This window comes from Triticum dicoccoides, chromosome 7A (assembly GCF_002162155.2).
Source record: "Triticum dicoccoides isolate Atlit2015 ecotype Zavitan chromosome 7A, WEW_v2.0, whole genome shotgun sequence".
Taxonomy (NCBI): Eukaryota; Viridiplantae; Streptophyta; class Magnoliopsida; order Poales; family Poaceae; genus Triticum; species Triticum dicoccoides.
The window spans coordinates 6903863-6926243 of record NC_041392.1 but is presented as its reverse complement, the minus strand read 5'-3'; the positions used below and the strand labels follow the sequence as shown (position 1 = coordinate 6926243).

Here is a 22381-nt window from a genome sequence, read left to right as displayed (position 1 = left end):
CAAAAACACCAGCCATAGAAATGCTGACGCGTGGATGCCTATTGGTCCCGGTTGGTGCCACCAACCGGGACCAAAGGGTCTCCTGCCTGGGCTCCGCGCACAGGCCACGTGCAGGCCCATTTGTCCCGGTTCTGGATTGAACCGGGACTAAAGGGACAGGGCATTAGTACCGACCCTTTAGTCCCGGTTCCAGAACCGGGACAAAGGCCCTTACGAACCGGGACAACAGGCTCTTTTTCTACCAGTGTTTGGACATAGGTATTTTTACGTTGAGACCTCATTCATTAGTTCTTACTAATGCCCTAGGGCTTACTACAAGTTTTCGGGCACGAAATAAATAAATAGTGGTCATAGCCATTTATAATTAACTTTTTTACTTAAGTTGTACTACAATATACACATATCCAATCAATCGGTGCAAGTTGCCTAAGAATCTGGTGGCACCTATATGGGTTGTAGCATTAGATTATGTTCTTGTCTCCCAGGGTCCTAGCCTACGAAATCATGCGGCAGCTTAGACCCCATGAGGTTCCTGTACGGTAGCACCATGTCTTCCCCCTCAGCTCCAATCATGAGCGACGATTGTTGTTGCATGATCATCGCCGGTGAAGCAAACGCCTGTTGCTGCTGGAGTCCCAAGGTAAGCGACACCACGCCGCTGCCGCTATCACTGCGCAAACTTGGGTAGCCATGGAGAAATTTCCCGCCGTCCACAACCTGGGAGGATGGGATGAAGCAGTCACCAGGGTTGTTTCTGCCGCTAAGGCGATGGCAATTTTGATCTCCTGTTATCGTAACCGTCGTGCATGCTGCCAAGTTGTTGTTGTGATGATCCGTCGGAGCAGGTTCGCCTCTGCCACTGCTAGTGCCACCGTCGTCATGTTGTATGGTTTCTTCCGCGTACATCTCCTCTATCATGGGCTTCCATAGCCTAACCCTTGCATTGATGAACCAGTTGGAAACCTAGAAAATGAATTAGGTTCTACTAGTTAAGTGTAGAGTTATCATACATTCATATTCACAACAAAAAAAATATGAAAAAGATTAAGGTAGTTCTATGGTGCTCATGTTTGAATAACAGACCTGGCTTCTTGATAACCCGGATTGGCGCGCCAGAATGTGCTTGTCTACGTCATTCGGATACCTGTTAATTCACATAGTTCTGTTCAATTCATTTTGCCAAGTACCTTCCCTTTTATAGTTTTCAGTTGGTTTTTTTTAAATAACAGTCGCCTAAAATTGCACTCTTTGGAGTAGGGAAACTTCAGTGAGATGGTGGCACAACTTTCGTTTATAAGTTCTATAGAGTAAGTATTTGGACATGAGGATAGTTTGATGTTGAAGATGGAGAAAGATAATTTGGAACACACGTACGGGTGGAGGAAGTGCTCGAAGAGCCACGAGCGGAGGACGGCGACGGCGCGCTCTGGCAAGCCGCGCTGGGGCCGCCACGGACAGCTCTCAATGGCGGCACCACCACCATATTGCTGGAACGCCCTTTGCCGCCTCAGGCATTGGTCCACAACCCTTAGCCTCGGCGTGTCCCCTTTTGATGCACCCGGTGCTACCAACATGCCGTCGGCATCCCTGCTCTCCCCCATTGACTTCTTCAAAGTTCGTATCTGCCCCACGAGCGCATCCCTCAGGCACCGGAAGTGGCGTGACATGGCACGCATCGCCATCTTCGTGTACACTTGTGCTGCCCCCACGCCGGCCACAGCCTCGAATGACATCTCTGTCGCCCGCATTTTCTCACGGTATCGCCAGTAGCACCTGTCCACCTTCATAATACATGATACCAGTTGAATTCATTGATAATGAAGCTAGGATCCTTCTTAATTTAGTTTAGGATAGTTATACTCTCTTGCTTTAGCTAGCAATTATCACCACAAATGTCATCTTGATTTCTGGCATTTACACATCACTAAATGTTTAATCATGTGGGTGACACAAAAAACAACACGACTACAATTTTTTTTACCAAAAAATACAAAACCAGATGCAGCTCCGTAAACAAGAATCAGGACCAGGAAATTAATTAAGGTGAGAATATATAAGTGAATTTATTAGAAGTTGCTTTGTCAATTGCATATAGCAAGATGCCTAGATAGGATGAAAAGTTGTATATAAGAGTGAGGATAGAAACTTCAGAAACTGTATCTATCACTTATGCAATGTATGCCAATGTCGACATATTTATGGGATTCGCTTCGGGGAAAAGTCACCAAAGTAAGTGCTCGCAAGAAAATAACAGACTCAAAAAGTTGCATGTCAGGGTGAGAGCTAGCCATGGCTCTGTAAATTAATCATAAGACCGACCGAGTAGGCAGTAACTAACTAGTAACAAGAACAATAGTAGGCTTGTGTGTGTACCAACCTCCTCCATCATGGACAGGAGCCTGGCCTTCCTCCTCTCGAGCGCCATGTAATCCATGGAGCTCACAGACGGATTGGCGCCCCATGGGCCACATGCCGACGCCTCCACTTCACCGTCCTGCTTCGGAGCTCGCATCATCGCGCCGCCGTTCATGGCATCACCTTCGAGGTTGCAGAACTCGCTGAGCAGCTCCCTCGCGGGGCCCAGGTACCTGGAGCTATTTAACCGGAAGGGCGGCTGCTGCATGGGCATCATGGACGGCGGCGCCACCGTGAAAGGTTGCAGCTCATGCTGGCCGACCGTGTCGTAGAGAGAGAGCGTCGACGATTGCGGCAGCCATGACCTGTCATCGGCACCTCCGAATCGCGGAGGCATGTCCTCGTGGAGTGGGGCGAAGACGCCGTGGTGGTCGAAGGCCATGGCCATGGCGGCAGGGTTAGGAGTCACCGGCGACGAGGAGGAGAAGCCGAGGAGGTGGTAGTGGGGTTCATGGGACGCCATCATCAGTATGTAGCACAGCTGTAAAAGTATGCCTGTGTGAGAGAGAGCTAACTAACTACTACTGCTTGCAAGTATATATGTATGTATATCATAGAGTATATAGCATAGCTTTTGTGTAGACATGCATGCATGAAGAGGGGAGAATTGCAAGCTAAGGGTTGAGAGAGAGACAGAGAGAGAGAGAGGACTGCTCTTGCTTTACATTTATGCAGGCACTTGTGTGGTCTCGGTGGATCCTAGGAATAAGTTTGTATGGATATGCATCAATATCATCTACATGCACACCGATGTGCGTGTGAATGACAGAGGGTGCATCTTAGCTTTTGCCACTTTGATGAACCTAACTACTTTCATATCATCTTAGCCATACTTATGCTCTCGTTGTTCTGGTACTGCAAATGTACTGATAATAGTGCTGAGAAAATTATATTACGGAACTAAAATGGGGATTTTCCATGGTCCGAGCAAAGTATGGTGGTACTAGTACCATTGTACATAACATGCACATATTTTTCCACTGAATTTATTCGCTTTCTGCATCAATGGACCAGTTCTCTTGCAGCTACTTGCAGCCTCTTGTGGTCCAAACATATTGGATTGCGACACAATGTATTTTTCTCCTCATTAAGCAGTAGGTAGGTTTGTCATCCCAATTAGTGGATGTGTCGTTATGTATATATGAGCCACATAATTAAGGAAAATCTTTCAAAACATTGAAAAACCATATGTCAATTGTCAAAGGTTCCTGTAGGCTCATAAATGATATTTTACTGTATACTGAAAGGATCATATAACTAATAATACGGTGCGGATTAATGGAGCAGTCATTACTCACTCTGTCCAAAATATAAGGCATGGTGTTATATTTGACGCTAAATTTTAGAATTCCTATTAATAATATAGGCGGGAGTATATGGGTTGAGCCCCCTGTAAGATTAACATCATTGTATGTGTCATGCAAAACACATTTACGTCATATATCCCTTTACTGCTTTCTAGAATATAATAATTATGTGAGAATCATAAATTTGGAATTAACCGTATCTTGAAAATTTTGGAATGTCAAATGCACCTTATATTTTGAGACGGGGTTGTAGTTTACTTTGATTATTACTTCTTAAGGACAATTGGTCATTAGTCTCAGCAAACAACCTTCTCTACGTGGAGTGGGTTAGAGCCATAGAAAATGTGCTCCAAATTTCGGTGCAGATCGGCATCAATTGGTGTCCAAAAGGAATACGAAACCAGTGGGCCTTTCATTTCGCACCATGAATGCTAATAAATAAATAATGTAATAGGTCAAACGGCTATCAACATTGTACTCTAAAGTTTTGAGAAAAAATGTGTACCTTTTGTTGTGCTTTGCACAATAAAATGTAGTATTCCTTCGTTCCAAATTACATGGCTTTCCAGATTCCCGTGGTCAAAATTTATTTGAACCTGACTACATGTATATCAAGGGAACTTATTTAGATCCATTTAGATTCGTACTGAATATTTTTTTCATTACATATTTTTTCTTGTTTTTGTAATGACATGATTTTGTTAAGATTTTTGTTGGAGGCCGTGCCAATATCTAAGACATCATGTGTTTCGGAGAAGAGAGATTAACCTTTTGGATATGTCAGCTATACTTCTAGAACTCGTCTGCTGAACTCTTATTTACATACCCTATAACATATTGTCTATAAACGATAATAGGCGTGAACAGAATATCCCGACACGTATATATTTTTTTCGTGCAGAACAAATCCAACACAGCTTAGTCATGTAGCCACGGGTTTTCAATTTCACCTTCGTAAACCGTCTTTTTCAAAGACGTTGCTTTGCACCATTATATTAGCAATAAAATTTAGTTGTGTCTATCCAAGAATGCAGGGCCGGTCAGGCCCTGTCCCTCCTTCCAAAATGAAGTTGTTAGTAAGCTTAAGATGTTTTTGAGTTAATTCTTTTTGGCTAAGCCGTTACACAACTAATGCCCCAGAAAGATACATGATGTACTGGACTGTTAGGTCCTTCCTAGTGCTCCAAGGTGTACAGGTGCTAAGGACGCCACATATGCAAAAAGGTGATGTGGCAAAGCAATTAAATAGGAGAGAGCATTATGGCGACATCGGGAAGAAACGGTGCTAAGCACGTGAATCTATGTAAAAAGACTATCAATCAATACACGAGGGAGTTTAATTATTAAACAATTCCATGAGAGAAGCTTAGCTCCCAAAGCTAAGCACCTATGCATTGTGAAAGACTAGTTGCTAAGATTTTAAATGCGCTTAACATCTCATCTAAGCGCAATGCATTGGAAGAGGCCTTAGGCTAGTCATAGTGGGAGTAACGTAGATAGTAACATGCATGCCGCATAGGCAAGAAATATGATGTGGCAAGTAATTAATAAGAAGAGATGCAAATGGAATAACATAATATTTACCATCACATAGCGGTTTCCAATGTGAAATGAGTCTAAAAAGTAATAAATTAAGCCCTTTATGTTACCACATGTATGACACTACCCACTATGAAGGTAGTAACATAGAGTAGTAACATATGCATGTTACTAGTCTAAGTTACTCCCCACTATGACTAGCCTTAGCGGTTTTTGACCACTTGTGTTGGTTGGGGGTGGGACACATGCAACAATCAATCAATCAATTAATGGTTGTACTATGATTCGTAGGTACTGAATAGACCTGCCAATATTGATAGGGGTTATTTCCATGTGCTGAAATTTGGTGCTTAGCTCAACCGCTGCCGACGCATTACATTGTACTACCCAAATATATTGGTACCCACATACAGGACCATAGTTATTAGTAGCTACATGCCTGCAACCAACATGTTTGATCCAACGTTAAACCCAATCGAAACCTTGTAGCTAACTAGAGTACAAACTAAGAAGCAAAATTATGATCAGTGATTTGGCGTGTGATTTGATCAAGGATGAATGTAGGCATGTTTTGTTTGCGTCGCTGTCACCGCTTGAGAGGCCTTAATCTACCCACGTGTGTCTTAGGCTAGGGATCATCCCCACCACATATATATCTTTGCATATGCCTTGTAAATATATCTTTTCCCTCATTATTCATTAATATGGTCGACGCCTTGGGGGCATGATGTGAAGCTTCACCTGCACCTTCTCCTTGTCTTGCCTTTCCCAAGGTTTATTGATAATGACTAGCAAGGTTGATCAAGTAAAATTAATAGAGCGTTTTTTTGGAAATGGAGGCGTACCCCGGCCTCTGCATCATAATGATGCATGCAGCCATCTTATTAAAAAGTCTCGAAGTAGCACATAGTCTCGAAGATAACCTGCAAAAAAGGATAGTGTTTTGTCTGTTAAAAATCATCTCATTTCTACAATTCCATATAGCACAAAGAAGCGCACATATTCCGATCCGAATACGAGCCGCAGTAATATGCTCAACCCCAGCTAACCACGTCTCAAACAACGATTCAATGTCAACTAGAGGATTAATGTTAAAGGCTATATGGATCATTCTCCAAAGCAATTTGGCGAGTGGGCACTCAAGGAATAGATATTGTATTGTTTCATCATGATCACCAAAATAACAACGTGAACTACCTACCCATCGCCGCTTTATTAAGTTATCCTTGGTGAGGATTACTTGCTTGTGAACAAACCACATAAATATTTTAATACGCAAGGGCACCTTAACCTTCCAAATATGTAACGATCTCGAGATTGGGCCAGAATTAATCAGATCCATGTAGAAAGATTTCACCGTAAATACCCCATTTCTGGCTAACTTCCAGTGTGTCGAATCCGGTTGGTCGGATAATTGAACGTCTATCAATTTCCGAACCTAGTGCATCCAGGCCTCCCATCGCTCACCACTAACTCACGTCTGAACTGAATATTCAAGGGAATCGTTTGAAATATTGTGCCCACGTAATCCTCCTTACATTGCACAATGTTATAAAGGGTGGGATATTGTATAGCTAGGGGTGTTTCTCCTAACCACGTATCCTCCCAAAATCTTGTTGACATTTCATTGCCAACCAAGAATTTGACCCTACGAAAGAAACAGTCCTTCGTTCTCATGAGTCCCTTCCAGAATGGCGAGTCAGTTGGTCTCACGATAACCTGAGCGAGCATTTTCGACTGTAAATACTTATTGCGTAGAATCTGTGCCCACATACCCTCCGGCTCTGTCTCTAACCTGTAGAGTCATTTACTCATGAGGCATTTATTCTTGATTTTCAAGTTCTCAATACCTAGGCCCCCTGGTCCTTGTGACGGCAAAGGATATTCCATCGCACTAGACGGTATTTCCTCTTGGCCTCATCTGACTGTCAGAAGAATCGAGATCTAAAGAAATCAAGTCTCTTCCGCAGCCCTTTCAGAATCTCGAAGAACGATAGCAGGAACATTGGCATACTAGTAAGTACCGAGCTAATCAGCACTAACCGACCTCCATACGACATAAGCTTGCTCTTCCAACAACTAAGCTTTTTTTTCAATTCGATCTTCAATGCACTTACATTCTTTAATAGATAATTTACGGTGATTAATCGGTATGCCCAAATAACCAAATGGCAAAGAACCCAATTCACACCTGAACAGTTGTCTATAAGTGTCTTGCTCTTCTTTGGCTCTTCCAAAGCAAAACAACTCGCTCTTGTGAAAGTTTATCTTTAGGCCAGACAATTGTTCGAAGAGACATAATATGACTTTCATATTTCGCGCTTTTGCAATGTCATGTTCCATGAATAGAATAGTGTGGTCAGCGTACTGTAAAATGAAGGTGCCCCCTAAGACTAGATGAGGGACTAAACCCTCCACTTGACCATTATGCTTGGCTCTGCCTATAAGAATGGTCAACATATCGGCCATTATATTAAATAGGAGAGGAGACATGGAATCCCCTTGTCTCAATCCCTTGTGTGTCTGAAAGTAATGACCGATATCATCGTTGACCTTGATGCCGACACTACCCTTCTGGACCTGAGAACCCACTTGGTTCTGCCAGGCCTCACTAAATCCTTTCATGCGCATTGCCTGCTGAAGGAAAGACCACTTAACTTTATCATATGCCTTCTCAAAATCCACTTTGAAGATAACCCCATCTAGCTTCTTCGAATGAATTTCATGCAGTGTTTCATGTAGAACGACCACCCCTTCAAGTATGTGTCGTCCTGGCATGAACACTGTCTGTTGTACCACGGAGTGAGCAATTTGTGTCAATCTATTGGTACCCACTTTCGTGAATATTTTGAAACTCACATTAATTAAGAAGACATATTGGCCTGAATTGTTCGATCCGAACTGCCTCTTCTTTATTTGGCAACAACGTAATCATACCAAAGTTAAGATGAAACAACTCTATGAAGGAAATATGCCCTAGAGGCAATAATAAAGTTGTTATTTATATTTCCTTATATCATGATAAATGTTTATTATTCATGCTAGAATTGTATTAACCGGAAACTTAGTACATGTGTGAATATAAAGACAAACAGAGTGTCACTAGTTTGCCTCTACTTGACTAGATCGTTGAATCAATGATGGTTATGTTTCCTAACCATAGACATGAGTTTTCATTTGATTAACGGGATCACGTCATTAGAGAATGATGTGATTGACTTGACCCATCCATTAGCTTAGCACGATGATCATTTAGTTTGTTGCTATTGCTTCCTTCATGACTTATACATGTTCCTATGACTATGAGATTATGCAACTCCCGAATACCGGAGGAACACTTTGTGTGCTACCAAACGTCACAACGTAACTGGGTGATTATAAAGGTGCTCTAAAGGTGTCTCCAATGGTGCTTGTTGAGTTGGCATAGATCAAGATTAGGATTTGTCACTCCGATTGTCGGAGAGGTATCTCTGGGCCCTCTCGGTAATGCACATCACTATAAGCCTTGCAAGCATTGTGACTAATGAGTTAGTTGCGGGATGATGTAGAGTAAAGAGACTTGCCGGTAACGAGATTGAACTAGGTATTGAGATACCGACGATCGAATCTCGGGCAAGTAACATATCGATGACAAAGGGAACAACGTATGTTGTTACGCGGTTTGACCGATAAAGATCTTCGCAGAATATGTAGGAACCAATATGAGCATCCAGGTTCCGCTATTGGTTATTGACCGGAGACGAGTCTCGGTCATGTCTACATAGTTCTAGAACCCGTAGGGTCTGCACGCTTAAAGTTTGGTGACGATCGGTATTATGAGTTTATGTGTTTTGATGTACCGAACGTAGTTTGGAGTCCCGGATGTGATCACGGACATGACGATGAGTCTCGAAATGGTCGAGACATAAAGATTGATATATTGGACGGCTATATTCGGACACCGGAAGTGTTCCGGATGATTTCAGAGAAAACCGGAGTACCGGAGGGGTTACCGGAACCCCTCAGGGAAGTATTGGGCCTTAGTGGGCCTGAGGGGAGAGAGAGGGCTGCAGCCCAGGAGGTGGCGCACCCCCTCCCATGGGGAGTCCGAATTGGACTAGGGGAGGGGGCGCATCCCCTCTTTCCCCCCCTCTCTCTCTCTCTCCCTCTCTTTCCTTCCCCCTTCCCTCTTCCTAGTTGGACTAGGAAAGGATGAATCCTCTTCCTAGTAGGAAGAGGATTCCTCCTCTCCTTGGGGCACATCAAGGCTGGCCGGCCTCCCCCCTTGCTCCTTTATATACGGGGGCAGGGGGCACCCAAAGACACACAAGTTGATTGTTCCAAGCCGTGTGCGGTGCCCCCTCCGTCATAATCTACCTCGATCATATCTTAGTTGTGCTTAGGTGAAGCCCTGCGTCGGTAGCAACATCATCACCGTCATCACCCCGTCATGCTGACGGAACTCTCCCGTGAAGCTCTGCTGGATCGGAGTTCGTGGGACGTCATTGAGCTAAACGTGTGCTGAACTCGGAGGTGCCGTGCATTTGGTACTTGGATCGGTCGGATCGTGAAGACGTACGACTACATCAACCGCGTTCTCATAACGCTTCCGCTTATGGTCTACGAGGGTACGTGGACGATACTCTCCCCTCTCGTTGCTATGCATCATCATGATCTTGCGTGTGCGTAGGAATTTTTTTGAAATTACTACGTTCCCCAACACTCTAAATGGCCGTTAAAAATCATGAAACATAGGCATAAGACCATCTTTAATAATATGCCAACATTTCCTATAAAATTCAGCTGGAAACCCATCTGGTGCCGGTGCTTTATTCGGTTTCATTTGTGAGATTGCATCGAGAACCTCTTTTTCAGTAAACGGTGCAGATAGAATATCATTCTCCTCCGCCCGGAGCTGGGTAATACCTCCAATAAACGATTCATTTAGCGACACCGTGCTTGCTTCCAGAGGCCCAAAAAGTTGTTTGTAATAATTAGAGATATACGCTTTGAGGTTTTCATGTCCCACAATTGTCCCCTCGTCCCGTTCGTTTAAATAAATCATACTCCTTCTGTCCGGTTTTATTCGACCGGAGGTGCCAAAATGACAAGAACAAGGCGAAATATAATTTTTAGTTACTGAACACTTGTAAATTTTACATGAGAAATTTAGCTTGTGTGTGTCATTAATACACCTTCAAGTGGCAGAGAGGCTGATTGGCCGGCATTTTGTGTGATTTTTTATTGAACAATGGCAAGGTCACGAAGGACCCAAAGTTGAACTGTATACAAACATGAGAAAAGTATAACTCTCACAAGGACCTAACTGAAAAACGAATATACCAAGGCCCAACCCACAAAATAACACAACGCCGAGTGGAATTGTCCCTTATATATTTCATTATGTGAATTCCAGGAGGAGTGTGAATTTGTGGAGAATAGGCACCTTGGAGCCTATTATTAAAAAAAAGAAAATGTTAGTTCCAAGTTTTAAAAAATAAAAACAATTGTGTGCAAACTTATACATATTCACCACGGATCAGTGAATTTTCGTTCAATGATTTGGAAGCTGCGGAAAAATAATTCTGGCCCAACAAGAAAAATAATCGACCCATTTTTCATGTATGTATTTGTCTTTTTTTTTCACACCATGTACGAAACTTTTCTCGAATGTGCTATTTGTGTTTCTGTATGTAATTTTATTTTCAGTTTTTCTAGGCTGTGGAAATATGATATGTTCAAAATGGCCTCCATGGAGCCTATCCTCCACTGGTCATTTTCAATCACAGGAGGTCCTCTACATATAGATGATGTATGTGAGAGCGGCGTTGCAGCACTCGAGCTCCAGTGCTCTCTATATTTGACATTTTCAAACTCATATTTTTGAAGTTTCAAAAAAAAATGTGATTTTTTTCCGAGAATACATATACATATACCGAATACCCATGGCAAGTTTCGGTAGAAATCTGGTTTTGTTTTGGGCTATAGAGAAAAAAACAAATTTCTGACAGTATATAGGAGAAAAAGGGTGCCATTTCTATCAGGATTTTCTCTTTTTTGTATTTCTCAAAATACAAAATATTTTTTTATGGATTTCTACCAGGCCTTAGGAATATGTGTACATACTCATATATTTGTTTTAAGATATTTTTGAGAACCGAAAGTATGTTTTTCAGAATTTTCAAATACTAAGAGCGATGAAGCTCGGTAGCTGCAGGCACTTTTCATGATGTATGCAACGGTTTTAGCGCCCGATAACTGAATAGCACTCGCGCGCGCCGCTTGATGAGCACTCGCTCTGGGACACATTAGAACACCGTCAGTTGATCCTTGAACACTGGTCCTTTGACTATTCACCAATTTCACCGTTGACTTTAAAAATAATGATCTTAAATTGTTCAATTAATTTTTTTTGAAAATGTACATAAACTTGATAATCTCATAAATGTTTTTAAATAAAATTTAAAAACCTAACAAATTATAATAATTCATGAATTTGAAAAAAGTTCACCAAATTTTGGAAAAAGTTCGAAATTTTGAAAATAATTCATATATTTGCAAATAAATTCCCCAATTTGTAAAAAATTGTGATTTCAAAAACTTCACGGATTTGAAAATATTCATGGATTTTTAGAAAAAAAACTTTAAATTATAGAAAAAAATAGAAAGTAAGTAAAAATGAAAGCTGAAAGAAAAACGAAAATAACTGCCACACGTCTAAAAAAAGGGAACAAACTCATTTTGGGCCAGCCCATTCATGCTGATGCAAACTACACGTCGGAGCCAGTAACTGGGCTAAAGTAGTAACATTTAAAAAAAGATCAAAATCAGTAGTTGAGGACTACTTTGCCATGAAACCACTCCAATGGCTGCCGTATTACATCGCAGAAATATGCCAGCCACATCTGTGTGTGCTTTCTGCACCGCGCAAGATGACTGGAAACATGCTTTGATTGATTGCATTATTGCGATGAGTGTGTGGTCTCTCTGCTCGGAGGAAATTGTGGAAGCTATGGTTGATAATCTGACAATGGATGCAAAAAACTGGCTATTTACTATGCATGAGACATTGTCACACGAGCAGTTCACCCTAATGGTGGTGACCTTATGGGCCATTTGGCGATCAAGGAAGAAAGCCATCCATGAAGATATTTTTGAAACCCCTTTTGCAACTCATTCTTTTGTCAACTTTTTTCTCAGAGATCTACATATAGTTGAAAGGCAAGCTCCGACGCAGCCACAAATGCCCAAAGCACAATCAACAGCTTGGTTGGCACCTCCGGAGGGTCTTGCGAAGGTTAATGTTGATGCAGCGGTCTCTGTAGAAGGAAGTTTCGGAGCTGTGGCGGCAGTCTGTCGGGATTAGAGAGGAAAATTTCTTGGGGCTTCAGCTGTCACTTTTAGACACATAATTGATCCTAACACGCTGGAAGCATGGGGAGTACGTGAAGGGCAATCTTTAGTTGATGATCTTTACGAGAACCAGATTCATATTGCTTCAGATAGCAAGATGGTGGTGAATGACATCAAGGTGTGGCAGTAGGGTATGGAGCCATTCTACATGAAATAAAAGACCGATCTAGGAATTTCTTTCGCTGTAATATAGTTCATAAGCTTAGGAGCTCGAATTTCGAGGCTCACACTCTCGCTAGGCAATGCTTTAGGACTCAGTTTTGGTCGCCATGCTTGTAGGCCGACCGGAGGAGCTTCCCTTTCCTGTAAACATTTTGGAGATTGAATAAAGCTAAGCGAGATTGTCTCAAAAAAAACTAGTTGAGAAGTACTCGTTGCAAAGATCACTCCAACTTCGCAGGTTGCGATAAGTGGCACCCATGCAGCGCGCCACTTGTCGCAACCTGGGAGTTTTTCCTTTTTTCGTAGATCCGTTTATTCAAAATGTTTTATCTCTCAAACCATACGTCCAAATCTCGAACCGTTTTCACCGTTGGATTCCTCGCGTCAAGATCTTCAAAACTAGATCCCATGTTGAAAAGGTTTTGATGAACTTTTTTTTCATGAAAAAACCGGACGAAAAAACCGAACCAGGAGAACGGGTTTTTTCGTTTCCGAAATAGGCACGCCCGTGCCTCTCACGAAATCATAACCGTGCCTCTCGCGGAAGAAAACCGTGACTCTCGCGGAAGAAAAAAAAGAGAAAACGCATTTTTTCGTTTCCGAGGAGGCACGGCTATGACTCTCGCGAAAGCACACCCATACCTCTCGCGGAAGCAAAACTGTGACTCTCGCGAAAGAAAGAAAAAACACAAAATGTGTTTTTTTCATTTCAAAGAGGCACGGCCGTGACTCTTGCGAAAGCACAACTGTGTCTCTCGCGGAAGAAAAACCGTGACTCTCGCGAAAGGAAAAAACAGAAAACACGTTTTTTTCATTTCCGAGAGGCACAGCCGTGACTCTCGCGAAAGGAAAAAAAGAGAACATGTTTTTTTATTTCCGAGAGCCACGGCCGTGACTCTCGCGAAAGCACAACCGTGCCTCTCGCGGAAGCAAAACCATGACTCTCGCGAAAGGCAAAAAACAAAAAACATGTTTTTTTCGGTTTTCGAGAGGCACGGCCGTGGCTCTCGCGAAAGCACAACCGTGCCTCTCGTGAAAGAAAGAAAAAAAGAAAACGCGTTTTTTCGCGCAAAAATATTTTTTTCAAAACAAAATTTATCGAAAAGCTAAGGAAGACCGATGAAAAACCAAAACGTCAAAAAAAACTGTTTAAATAGCCGTAAACGTGTGTGAAAAAATAAAAAAAAATCAGAAAGGAACGCCCAGAGCGCGACACGTGAAGAATGTCTGAGAGCGCGTCAAGTGACATTAATTGTTGCGAGGCTCCCGAAGGAGTGCACGTTAACTAGTGGCTCCCTTAAGATGGAGCATGTGCTCGTGTCGGAGTTGCTATAAATGGCCAGGCCCAGGTAGGTTCCAGGTTAGTGCAAGGTTAGTTCATCATTTTTCCTGTTTATGGTAAATGTGTATACGAATTTCTTTTTGAGCAACAAAAAATGTACAAAAAGTTTATGAAAAATGTAGACATCAACAAAAATATATTTGAAAAATGTTATTTATGTAGTTGAAAAAATGTTAAACATTCCTACTAAATGTTCGTGATGTATAGAAAAATGTACAATACTTATATAAAATGTAGAAACAAACATTTATTGAAAAACAGTTAATCAAGTATTTGGTGAGAATATATATAAAAACCTTTCTACTATATACCAAAAATGTACAATTTACGTGAAAAAAATAGAAATCAAAACATATATTTTAAAACAAGTTGATCATGTATTTGAAAAATGCTAAACATGCCTAAAAAATGTAGACATATACATTTTTCTGAAAAAAAGATAATCGTGTATTTGAAAGATAATGAACATGTATAAAAAAATGTTTTTACTATATACGAAAAATTGATATTGTGTATAGAAAAAGTAGAAATCATAACATACATTTAAACAACGTTGGTCGGGTATTTGAACTATATTAAACATGTATTAAAAATAATTATTTGCGTTTACAAAAAATATTAGCATATGTTGGAAAAAAAAAGAGTAGGAAACAAAAAAACGAAGAAAGAATGATAAAATAAAAATAAAAACAGATAAGAAAGGAAAAAAAAGGAAAACAATGGGAAACAATGTAATATAGTGAAAACAAAGAAAACTGATGAAAATGTAAAGAAGGAACACAGCAAAAAGAAAGAAACCAAAAACCAAAGAAAACAGGAGAAAGAAAGAAAAAGGAAAAACAAAAACCAAAAGAACGAAAGAAAAACTAGCAAAAGCGATACAGAATAGTCAAATACAGTGAAAACCAAGGAAAACTGGTGAAAACCGTAAAGCAAACAAAGAGAGAAATAAATAATGAAAGAAAACCACAAAAAGGGGACCACTCCAACCGTTGTACAGAAAAAGAAGAGAACCCACTGAAACCGGACCTACAATGACCTAGAAGTGATCCCGAATGTGTCGGCCCATATGCACGGCGCTGCGGTTGAGGGGAGCTACCATCTCGTGTCAAGCGAATTATAGCTTCGGCGTGCCACAAGCCCTAAATAGAATTTTGCGCTATATATACACCGACTTAAGCGACAACCGACAGGTTAAAGGCAACCCGTAATGTGCCGGCAACTCAAGATGTGGCCCGTTAAATCATTCTTCTTTACTGAGTTTTCTAAAAATCGAAAAGTTATCCTAATATACATTTAAATATTTTGAAAACAAACTTAAATCATAGGGAAAAAATTATATAAACAAAAATATTAAGTTCCCTCACAAAAATGTCCATGTGTACAGGTATACATTTTCATGCATTTGTAAAAAGTGTTCATCGCATATTTATAAAATATGTGTACATGTGAAAAAAATTCATTTAATGAAAAAGTCCATATGTTTTAAAAAGGTTACTCGTGTCCTCTTAATTTTATTCATGCTTTTAAAAAATATTCACATATTTAGAAAAAAGAATATTGCAATTGAAACAATTAAAAAATTAACAAAATGAAAGAAAGGGAAAATATAAAAATAAAATAGATAACAACTAAGGAAAAAATGGCAAAACAGAAAAGGAAACAAAAATGACACAGGAAAAATAATAGCCTGGGGCTCTGCTACTGGGCTCTGACTCACTAACAAAAACTTGCAGGCGTCGCATCGTGAATCCCTTCTACGCCCACACTTTTCTTTTGAGTATAGAAAAAACTGCTAGCTTCGAGTGTTGTGCTAGGCGTGTAGAACACGCTGAATCCAAAAGAAAGTGTATTGGCGCATACAATGCAGTGACAAAATCAAAATTCCACTTTAGTCCTAAAACTATATAATCCAATACTTATACTTGCATGTGATGCGGAAGGCAAGCAAACACGAGGTTCCTCTTGGCTCGACTTAGGGTTAAGAAGGGGGGTGCATGCCATCATCGGAGAAGAAGCATTTCTCTTGAGCCTGAAAGGTTGTGGGGCAGCGACAGAACCATGAAGAAAGTGGGTGGGGATCTTGGGATAAGACAGGGGTAGCGAGGAGGTGCGAAGTGACGTTGGTTGCGGGTGGCGACGGTGGTGGCCTTGAGCGGTGGTGACAGTCTTTTCTCCTACTCTCCCATCGAATAGCAACAAGACAAACCAAGTGTTGTTGGTATTAGGCTACATTGGCATTACTGTAGATTCTCATAGTCTCGTTTGCCCGCCCACTTTTTCCTAGGACAGCCCAGTTCAGCTACTACAAACTAAGGCTTAAAACTCGTGGGGCTTCATACCGATGGAGAAATCGTGGTTCCTTTCTAAAATTGAAAAAGGAAAAACATTGTGCATTTATATCCAATCACTGACTCCTATCCTCCCTCCCCACCCTCCCACCTAATCCCCACAATATCACTCCCGCTACAACTCCCTCGGTGTCTTGCTACACAGAGCTCAGTGAGAACAATCTATAGCCGGAGCCGGACTGGTCAAGATCGAGACTGATGACCTTGTGCCCAACGCCCCCTGTCTGGTAGATGCCAGGTCCTCACTCTGGGCACAGTCAGTTTTATGTAGTTCAATTCAACATATGTCCAACATTTGCATAGATTCCAATTCAACAGACTTTCAGTATTGTTGTAGATTTCAATTCAATGCCCATTAACAAGCAGCTATGTACAATGATAGCTATGTACAGTATGAAAGAAACACGATCATGTAATATTTTAGTCTTTATTTTCATATCTACACTATCACGAACATCACCTACAAAACATCAATACATAAGTTAAAAATCACAACAATTACATCCAGGGGCATTACTACATTTTAATGGATAATCCTGACTGAGAATATCATATTGCAATACATGGAACAAACTAGACTACTGATTCCTAAGGATTTTGCACACAGGTGGCTTCTTTGGATCACGGGATTAGAAAACACGGGAATTCAAAAAACACAGGAATTTGACGGGATTGCATGTGCAAAACAGAGGAAAACTGCAAGAATGGTCATTTGGTGGAACACGGGAAAAATGCCTTGATCCTATGCAAATGAGTGTAAAAAAGAGGTTAGAGTGGGTGTTCAAATTCTTATAGGATTGAGGTGTAGGAATGCAATCCATAGGAATTTTGGAGGTGTTGTTCCTTTGATCCAAAGGGCTTCCTAGGATAAAATCCAATGGATTGGAATCCTCAAATATTCCTATGAAAATCCTTCAATGCAAAGAGCCCCGTAATCGCTGGAAAAATTCCCAGAATCCGATTCCACAAAATCTGCAAGTAAAAAAGAACATGCCCCTTAGAGTCTAGCATCAGCAAGTGTGGATAATGAACCTGCTCGGCTTATTTAGGTTCAGCTCGTTAGGGATCGCGATCATTAAGGCTTGGCTTGTTAAGCCGGTTAGTCGTATAACGAGCTAAGATTTAATGGTCGGGCTTAGTTCATTATAAGCTCGTGAGCGCTTGTTAAAGGTAAAAATAACACAACATGCGCCGACCTCACGTCACAACTCGCCTAATCGCCTCCCACCGCACAGCAAAACACTTAAACACATAAGACTGGATCTTGTAAGTAAAATTTTCAGCTGGCGAGGGGAGGGGAGCGAAGAGGGGCAGCGGTGGAAGGGGACCGCGCCGCCGCCCGTGTCTCCCCGGGGAGGGAGCGACCCGAGGGCTGGATGCATTTTCAGCAGAAAATCGGCACTGTCTTGGTTAGTGCTCAGTTCATTGTAAACTCGTCGCGAGTGCTCGTTAAAGGTACAAATAACAGAACATTAAGAAAATCGCACACTAAGGTTGCGGAGGCGGCTGGTTGATTGTGAATAACTGAAGTAAAGCTATAGCCAATTGGGAATATTAATGAGTTTAACAAGCTGTTCATAAGAGTTGAAGTTGAAATTTAAAATTGGCTTGGTTCATCAAGAAATGGGGTCAAGATAAAAATGAGCCGACCAAACGGGCTTGTCAAGCTTGCCGAGACTCGACCTACGGCCCTTTCCAGAAAGGAAAAATGAAACCCGCATTAATATCCAGTCCCCGACTCATGGGCCCCACGCACCCACTCCCACTCCCCACTCCCACTAGCTTCTCCCCACACCGAGCTCAGTGAGCAAGAAGCAGCCGCCGCCGGAGCCGGAGCTGGTCGAGACTCGACGCCGATGGCCGGGTTCGCCACCTCGCGGCCGGCCTCCCTCGCGCTGTGCGGCTTCCTCATCTTCCTCAACGTCTTCGCCTTCCTCCTCGCCGTCGGCGCCGAGCAGCGACGCAGCACCGTACGCCCCACCTCCCCGACCACCCCTCCTCCTTCCCTTGCCCCCCGCCTGCGCCGGGGCTGATGTCCTTCTTCCTCGCAGGGCAAGGTGGTGCCGGACGAGTACGACGAGCGCTCCTACTGCCTCTACGACACGGACGCCTCCACCGTCTACGGCGTCTGCGCCTTCTTCGTGCTCCTCCTGGCGCAGCTGCTGGTCACCGGCGTCACCCGCTGCCTCTGCTTCGGCCCGGCCCTCTCCTCCCGCGGATGCGCCGTCGCCGCCTTCGCCGTCTCCTGGTGCGCCTCGCTCAACCCTAGATTCGGCTCGATTCGTGCTCTGTTTGTTGGGTGTACGGAGATCTGCTTCTCTTACTTCAGAACTGCTACGACTTGGGAGTATAAAATTGTTTTTCTTGTGGGCGCTGAAATTTTAGAATGCACCATGATAATACGCCCACTGAAAGTGAAATCATTCGCTGCCTGTACCCTTCTGCGTATCAAGCTTGGTAGTTGCATACTGAAAATCTGTTGTTTTTTTACTTAATCTGCCCGGGCCCTGGTCTCTTAAAAATTTGGGACTGAGGCACACCAACTGTGATACACTGAATTGGATTCAAGTACCAACATAATTTGTGTTGGTTAGCTGTAATTTGTGGGTATCTCGACAACATTTTACTAGTACACAAGACAACATTTTATTACACACTTCAGTTGGATTACCCTCTGACAAAACCTCCAGCTTAGGCAAGGTTACTCAGCCAGCCGATTATAGAAAAATTTTATCCAACTTACACTCCTGCACGTCGTGGCCCTGCAATCCTGCAGATTCTTCAGGTTGGACAATATTTCCCTTTACACTTGAATGAAAAACAGAGTACTCGGACCAATCCACTCCATTCCTAGTGGGATGGATGAAACTCACACTTTTCTGCAAGTGTATATTCAATTTCTTTTAGGAGGTATGTTGAATTGGTGTGGTTGTGTGAATGTTGGTGCCTGGTTGTGCCTAACCCTGTCATTTCAAGTTCTGTAGTTCAAAAGAGCAATGTATTTTATTTATACCTAATTCTGTTGGATCATAATAATTTTTTTCCTAGAACTAGTTTGCTGTCAAAGGCATCTCAGTGGGTTAATTCATACTCTAGATGTCCATCCATAACAGCACAAATTTGCTACCCGCACTTTAGCCTTGCCGTCATAGTGTGGGCCATGCTATTGCTACAGGCTTCTCTAGAACAATCATGTAAAACCATGAGCAATGCGTGTGCTGCCGCCTGCCACGTGCTCTCTGCGGCAAAGACAAAACGGCTTTCCATGTTTGTACCCTTGCACACACCATCGCTGGACGATGACAATCAACGTCGTCATGTCACCATAATTTCATCTCTATCTCTATGCCCCCATCAGGGGTCAGCGCTTCTCACAAAAGCAGATAAGGCTTCACTAATGCGCTAATGCGTGTATGCAGTTACTCAACCTCCTCCCTCAAGGGCCAACACAGCCACGGCAATGAACAAAGATCTGAACATTTTAGCCTAGAAAAAGATGGACATTTAGTTCTTTTTGAGCAAAGAAAAGGCAATGCCGATTTTCTAAGGAAAAGTTAAGAGCGGCAGATTACCTGGAAAAACATTTAGTTCTAATTGTATTACTAGTACTAATCCAGTACTCGAAAAATGTCTTTTTGGACAAGATGTTTCTAAGGTCTTCTGGCGCATATAAGCGTGTACGGGTGCTCGCTTTAGGTGAGATAAGACCAGGTTCTGTAAAGATATAAAAAACATAAGTTGGACGCATTATGCAAAAAAATTCTGGAGTACCATTTCAACTACAATAAAAAGGTAAATCAATGGCGCCACATGCGTGGCATGTATGGCTTACTTGTATGTTTAAGCTGCAGAACCAATTTGACAGTGCGCTTGTTCCATGGTCGGAGCACAAATAGAAAGTTATTTATGGGTGTTTTGATTCTTCTTTTTAGTTGGGGTGTTTTGATTCTTGACAGCAATATTTAGTGTGGAGCCTACATTCTAAGGTGTAGTATTCGGTAATGCTGTCAGAACTATTGTATGTAAAGTCCATAAGTTTACTTCTAAACAGTAAAATGTATGAGCTTTTCTAAGAAAATATTTTAATTAGCTAAATATTTGTTTATGTATTTCTTTTCATGTCTTGTTTTGATGTTTTCTTGTAATTCCAGCTAGCATATTGTCAAGGTTCTGTTCCATCATGATTAGATCTTTGTAAGTACTAGCTAGCATACTTCAGGGGCTTCAAGCTTGATCTTCTTAATGCACACATTTTCATTGAGGATATTTAATGAAGTGTCTTTCTTTGTTTTATAGTGGAACATACTTCTGTACTCTAGAATGAAGGGTGATTTATCATAACGGCCAATAACTCTTTAGATTCTTGCACATCTGCATTTTCTTTATGATTTTCCTAAGCGATCTATGTGGTTGGCATCATATACCGTCTTTTGAGCTTTCCTATTCATCAGCACTTATTTTCATAATATGACCATTACCTCAAGTTTGTTCTTTGAAGTTGACATTTTTTTTTAATTTTTATTAATTGGTTATTATGGAACCAATGGTTCTCTTACCCTCTGTTACAGTCTACCGCTTTTTCGTACTAAACCCAATTCAGAAGTCTATACTTAATTGTTCTGAAACCCATAGTAAGTAATGTAATCTGAGCAAAGCAATTAAGTAATTTATGAATTTTCGTTGTCTTGGGAATGTTTATGGCTTCTGTAATTTATGAAATACCATTGTCTGGAAATGTATATGGTGTGGAGAAAAGTGACTCGTATCTTATTAGGACTTGAAAAATACAAGCAATGTGACAATCTCATTAGATGCAGAGTAGAAGCAATTAGGAGCACTAGATTATTATTACTGTGAGAACCTCATAATAGCTGGAAAAAGATTTGGAGATGGCAACTAATTTCATTCTACAGGAAGTTATAGTTGACTTCTCCAAATCATTTTCCTGTTATAGATTGTTTCGGCGACATTGTTCCGTTGTCTGTAATAATTGCTTACTTAGACTCGATAGTCGATACCCAGGACTGCTGTGCATAAAAGGGTGTCGATTAAAACATACTATAGTTTTGCCATATGAGAAGTGCTGTTTGGTCATGATCATCATTATCATTCTGACGATACCATGTTCATACCTGTTCCCAGGCTGACGTTCCTCGTCGCGGAGGCCTGCCTCGTCGGAGGATCAGCGAAGAACGCGTACCACACCAAGTACCTCGGCTACTACACAAAGCACGACCTGGTCAGCTGCGCCGCGCTCCGCAAGGGGGTGTTTGCGGCGGCCGCCGCCATGATGCTCATCAACCTTGTGGCCTCCCTGGTGTACTACTGGAGCTACTCGAAGGCGGCGGACGGCGGGTTCATCAAGCACCAGAACGAGGCTGGCGTGGGCATGACTGACTACGGCCTCGACAGGGGCGGTGGCCCTGGCCTCTGAGTGAATGAGGCTTTGTGTTGCTTTGCTTGTTGTGAACTGGGCTGGGAGGTTGCTGTAACTTATGTGTGCCTGAAGCTTTGTGCTTGCACCTGCATCTGATGATCCGAGTGACGCAGAAACGGTACTGTAACTGCATCATATGTTTATGGTGTGGATCGCCTTTGGGGTGTACTCCAGAGACAATGTTGCATGAACTGTCATGGGAAAAGTAAAACATTGCGGTGTAATACTATATTTCCCATGCTGCTTTAGGTCTGTTTATTACTTTTAGTTCGTGTAAGCTGTGGTGCCAGTGAGGTGTCTTGTATGTTGGCTAGATAGAGTGAGATCGCTCATTGTTGGGCTTATTTGATGTGTTGGCATGTTAGCCATGACCTTGTTCGTGAAATGAATGAGTCAGCCTTTACACCTACAAAAAAAAAAAAGAGAATGAGTCAGC

General features: G+C 42.0%; 2 protein-coding genes across 2 annotated transcripts; one reads left to right on the top strand and one right to left on the bottom strand.

The window, feature by feature from the left end:
• Positions 1–334: 334 nt before the first annotated feature.
• On the bottom strand, positions 335–3194 carry LOC119327694 (homeobox protein BEL1 homolog). The gene is made up of 4 exons (XM_037600799.1): positions 2378–3194; positions 1375–1781; positions 1084–1144; positions 335–963 (listed from the first exon to the last, which is right to left on the bottom strand). Exons 1-4 carry the CDS (start codon positions 2879–2881, stop codon positions 490–492), a joined length of 1446 nt encoding a protein of 481 aa, XP_037456696.1. The 5' UTR covers positions 2882–3194; the 3' UTR covers positions 335–489.
• A 15066-nt stretch (positions 3195–18260) lies between these two features.
• LOC119330802 lies at positions 18261–22294 on the top strand. The gene is made up of 3 exons (XM_037603929.1): positions 18261–18478; positions 18560–18756; positions 21651–22294. The coding sequence occupies exons 1-3, from the start codon at positions 18365–18367 to the stop codon at positions 21940–21942; spliced, it is 603 nt and encodes a 200-aa protein (XP_037459826.1). The 5' UTR covers positions 18261–18364; the 3' UTR covers positions 21943–22294.
• Positions 22295–22381: the final 87 nt, after the last annotated feature.

Bases quoted from the DNA above. Each gene is read 5' to 3' on its own strand.
- LOC119327694 (XM_037600799.1), bottom strand. From the start codon at position 2,881: ATGATGGCGTCCCATGAACCCCACTACCACCTCCTCGGCTTCTCCTCC. The intron at 1,782-2,377 runs GTTGGTACACAC...TGTATTATGAAG, and splicing joins TCCTGTCCATGATGGAGGAG to GTGGACAGGTGCTACTGGCG. The intron at 964-1,083 runs GTCTGTTATTCA...TTCATTTTCTAG, and splicing joins CCGGGTTATCAAGAAGCCAG to GTTTCCAACTGGTTCATCAA.
- LOC119330802 (XM_037603929.1), top strand. From the start codon at position 18,365: ATGGCCGGGTTCGCCACCTCGCGGCCGGCCTCCCTCGCGCTGTGCGGC. The intron at 18,479-18,559 runs GTACGCCCCACC...TCTTCCTCGCAG, and splicing joins CCGAGCAGCGACGCAGCACC to GGCAAGGTGGTGCCGGACGA. The intron at 18,757-21,650 runs GTGCGCCTCGCT...ACCTGTTCCCAG, and splicing joins GCCGCCTTCGCCGTCTCCTG to GCTGACGTTCCTCGTCGCGG.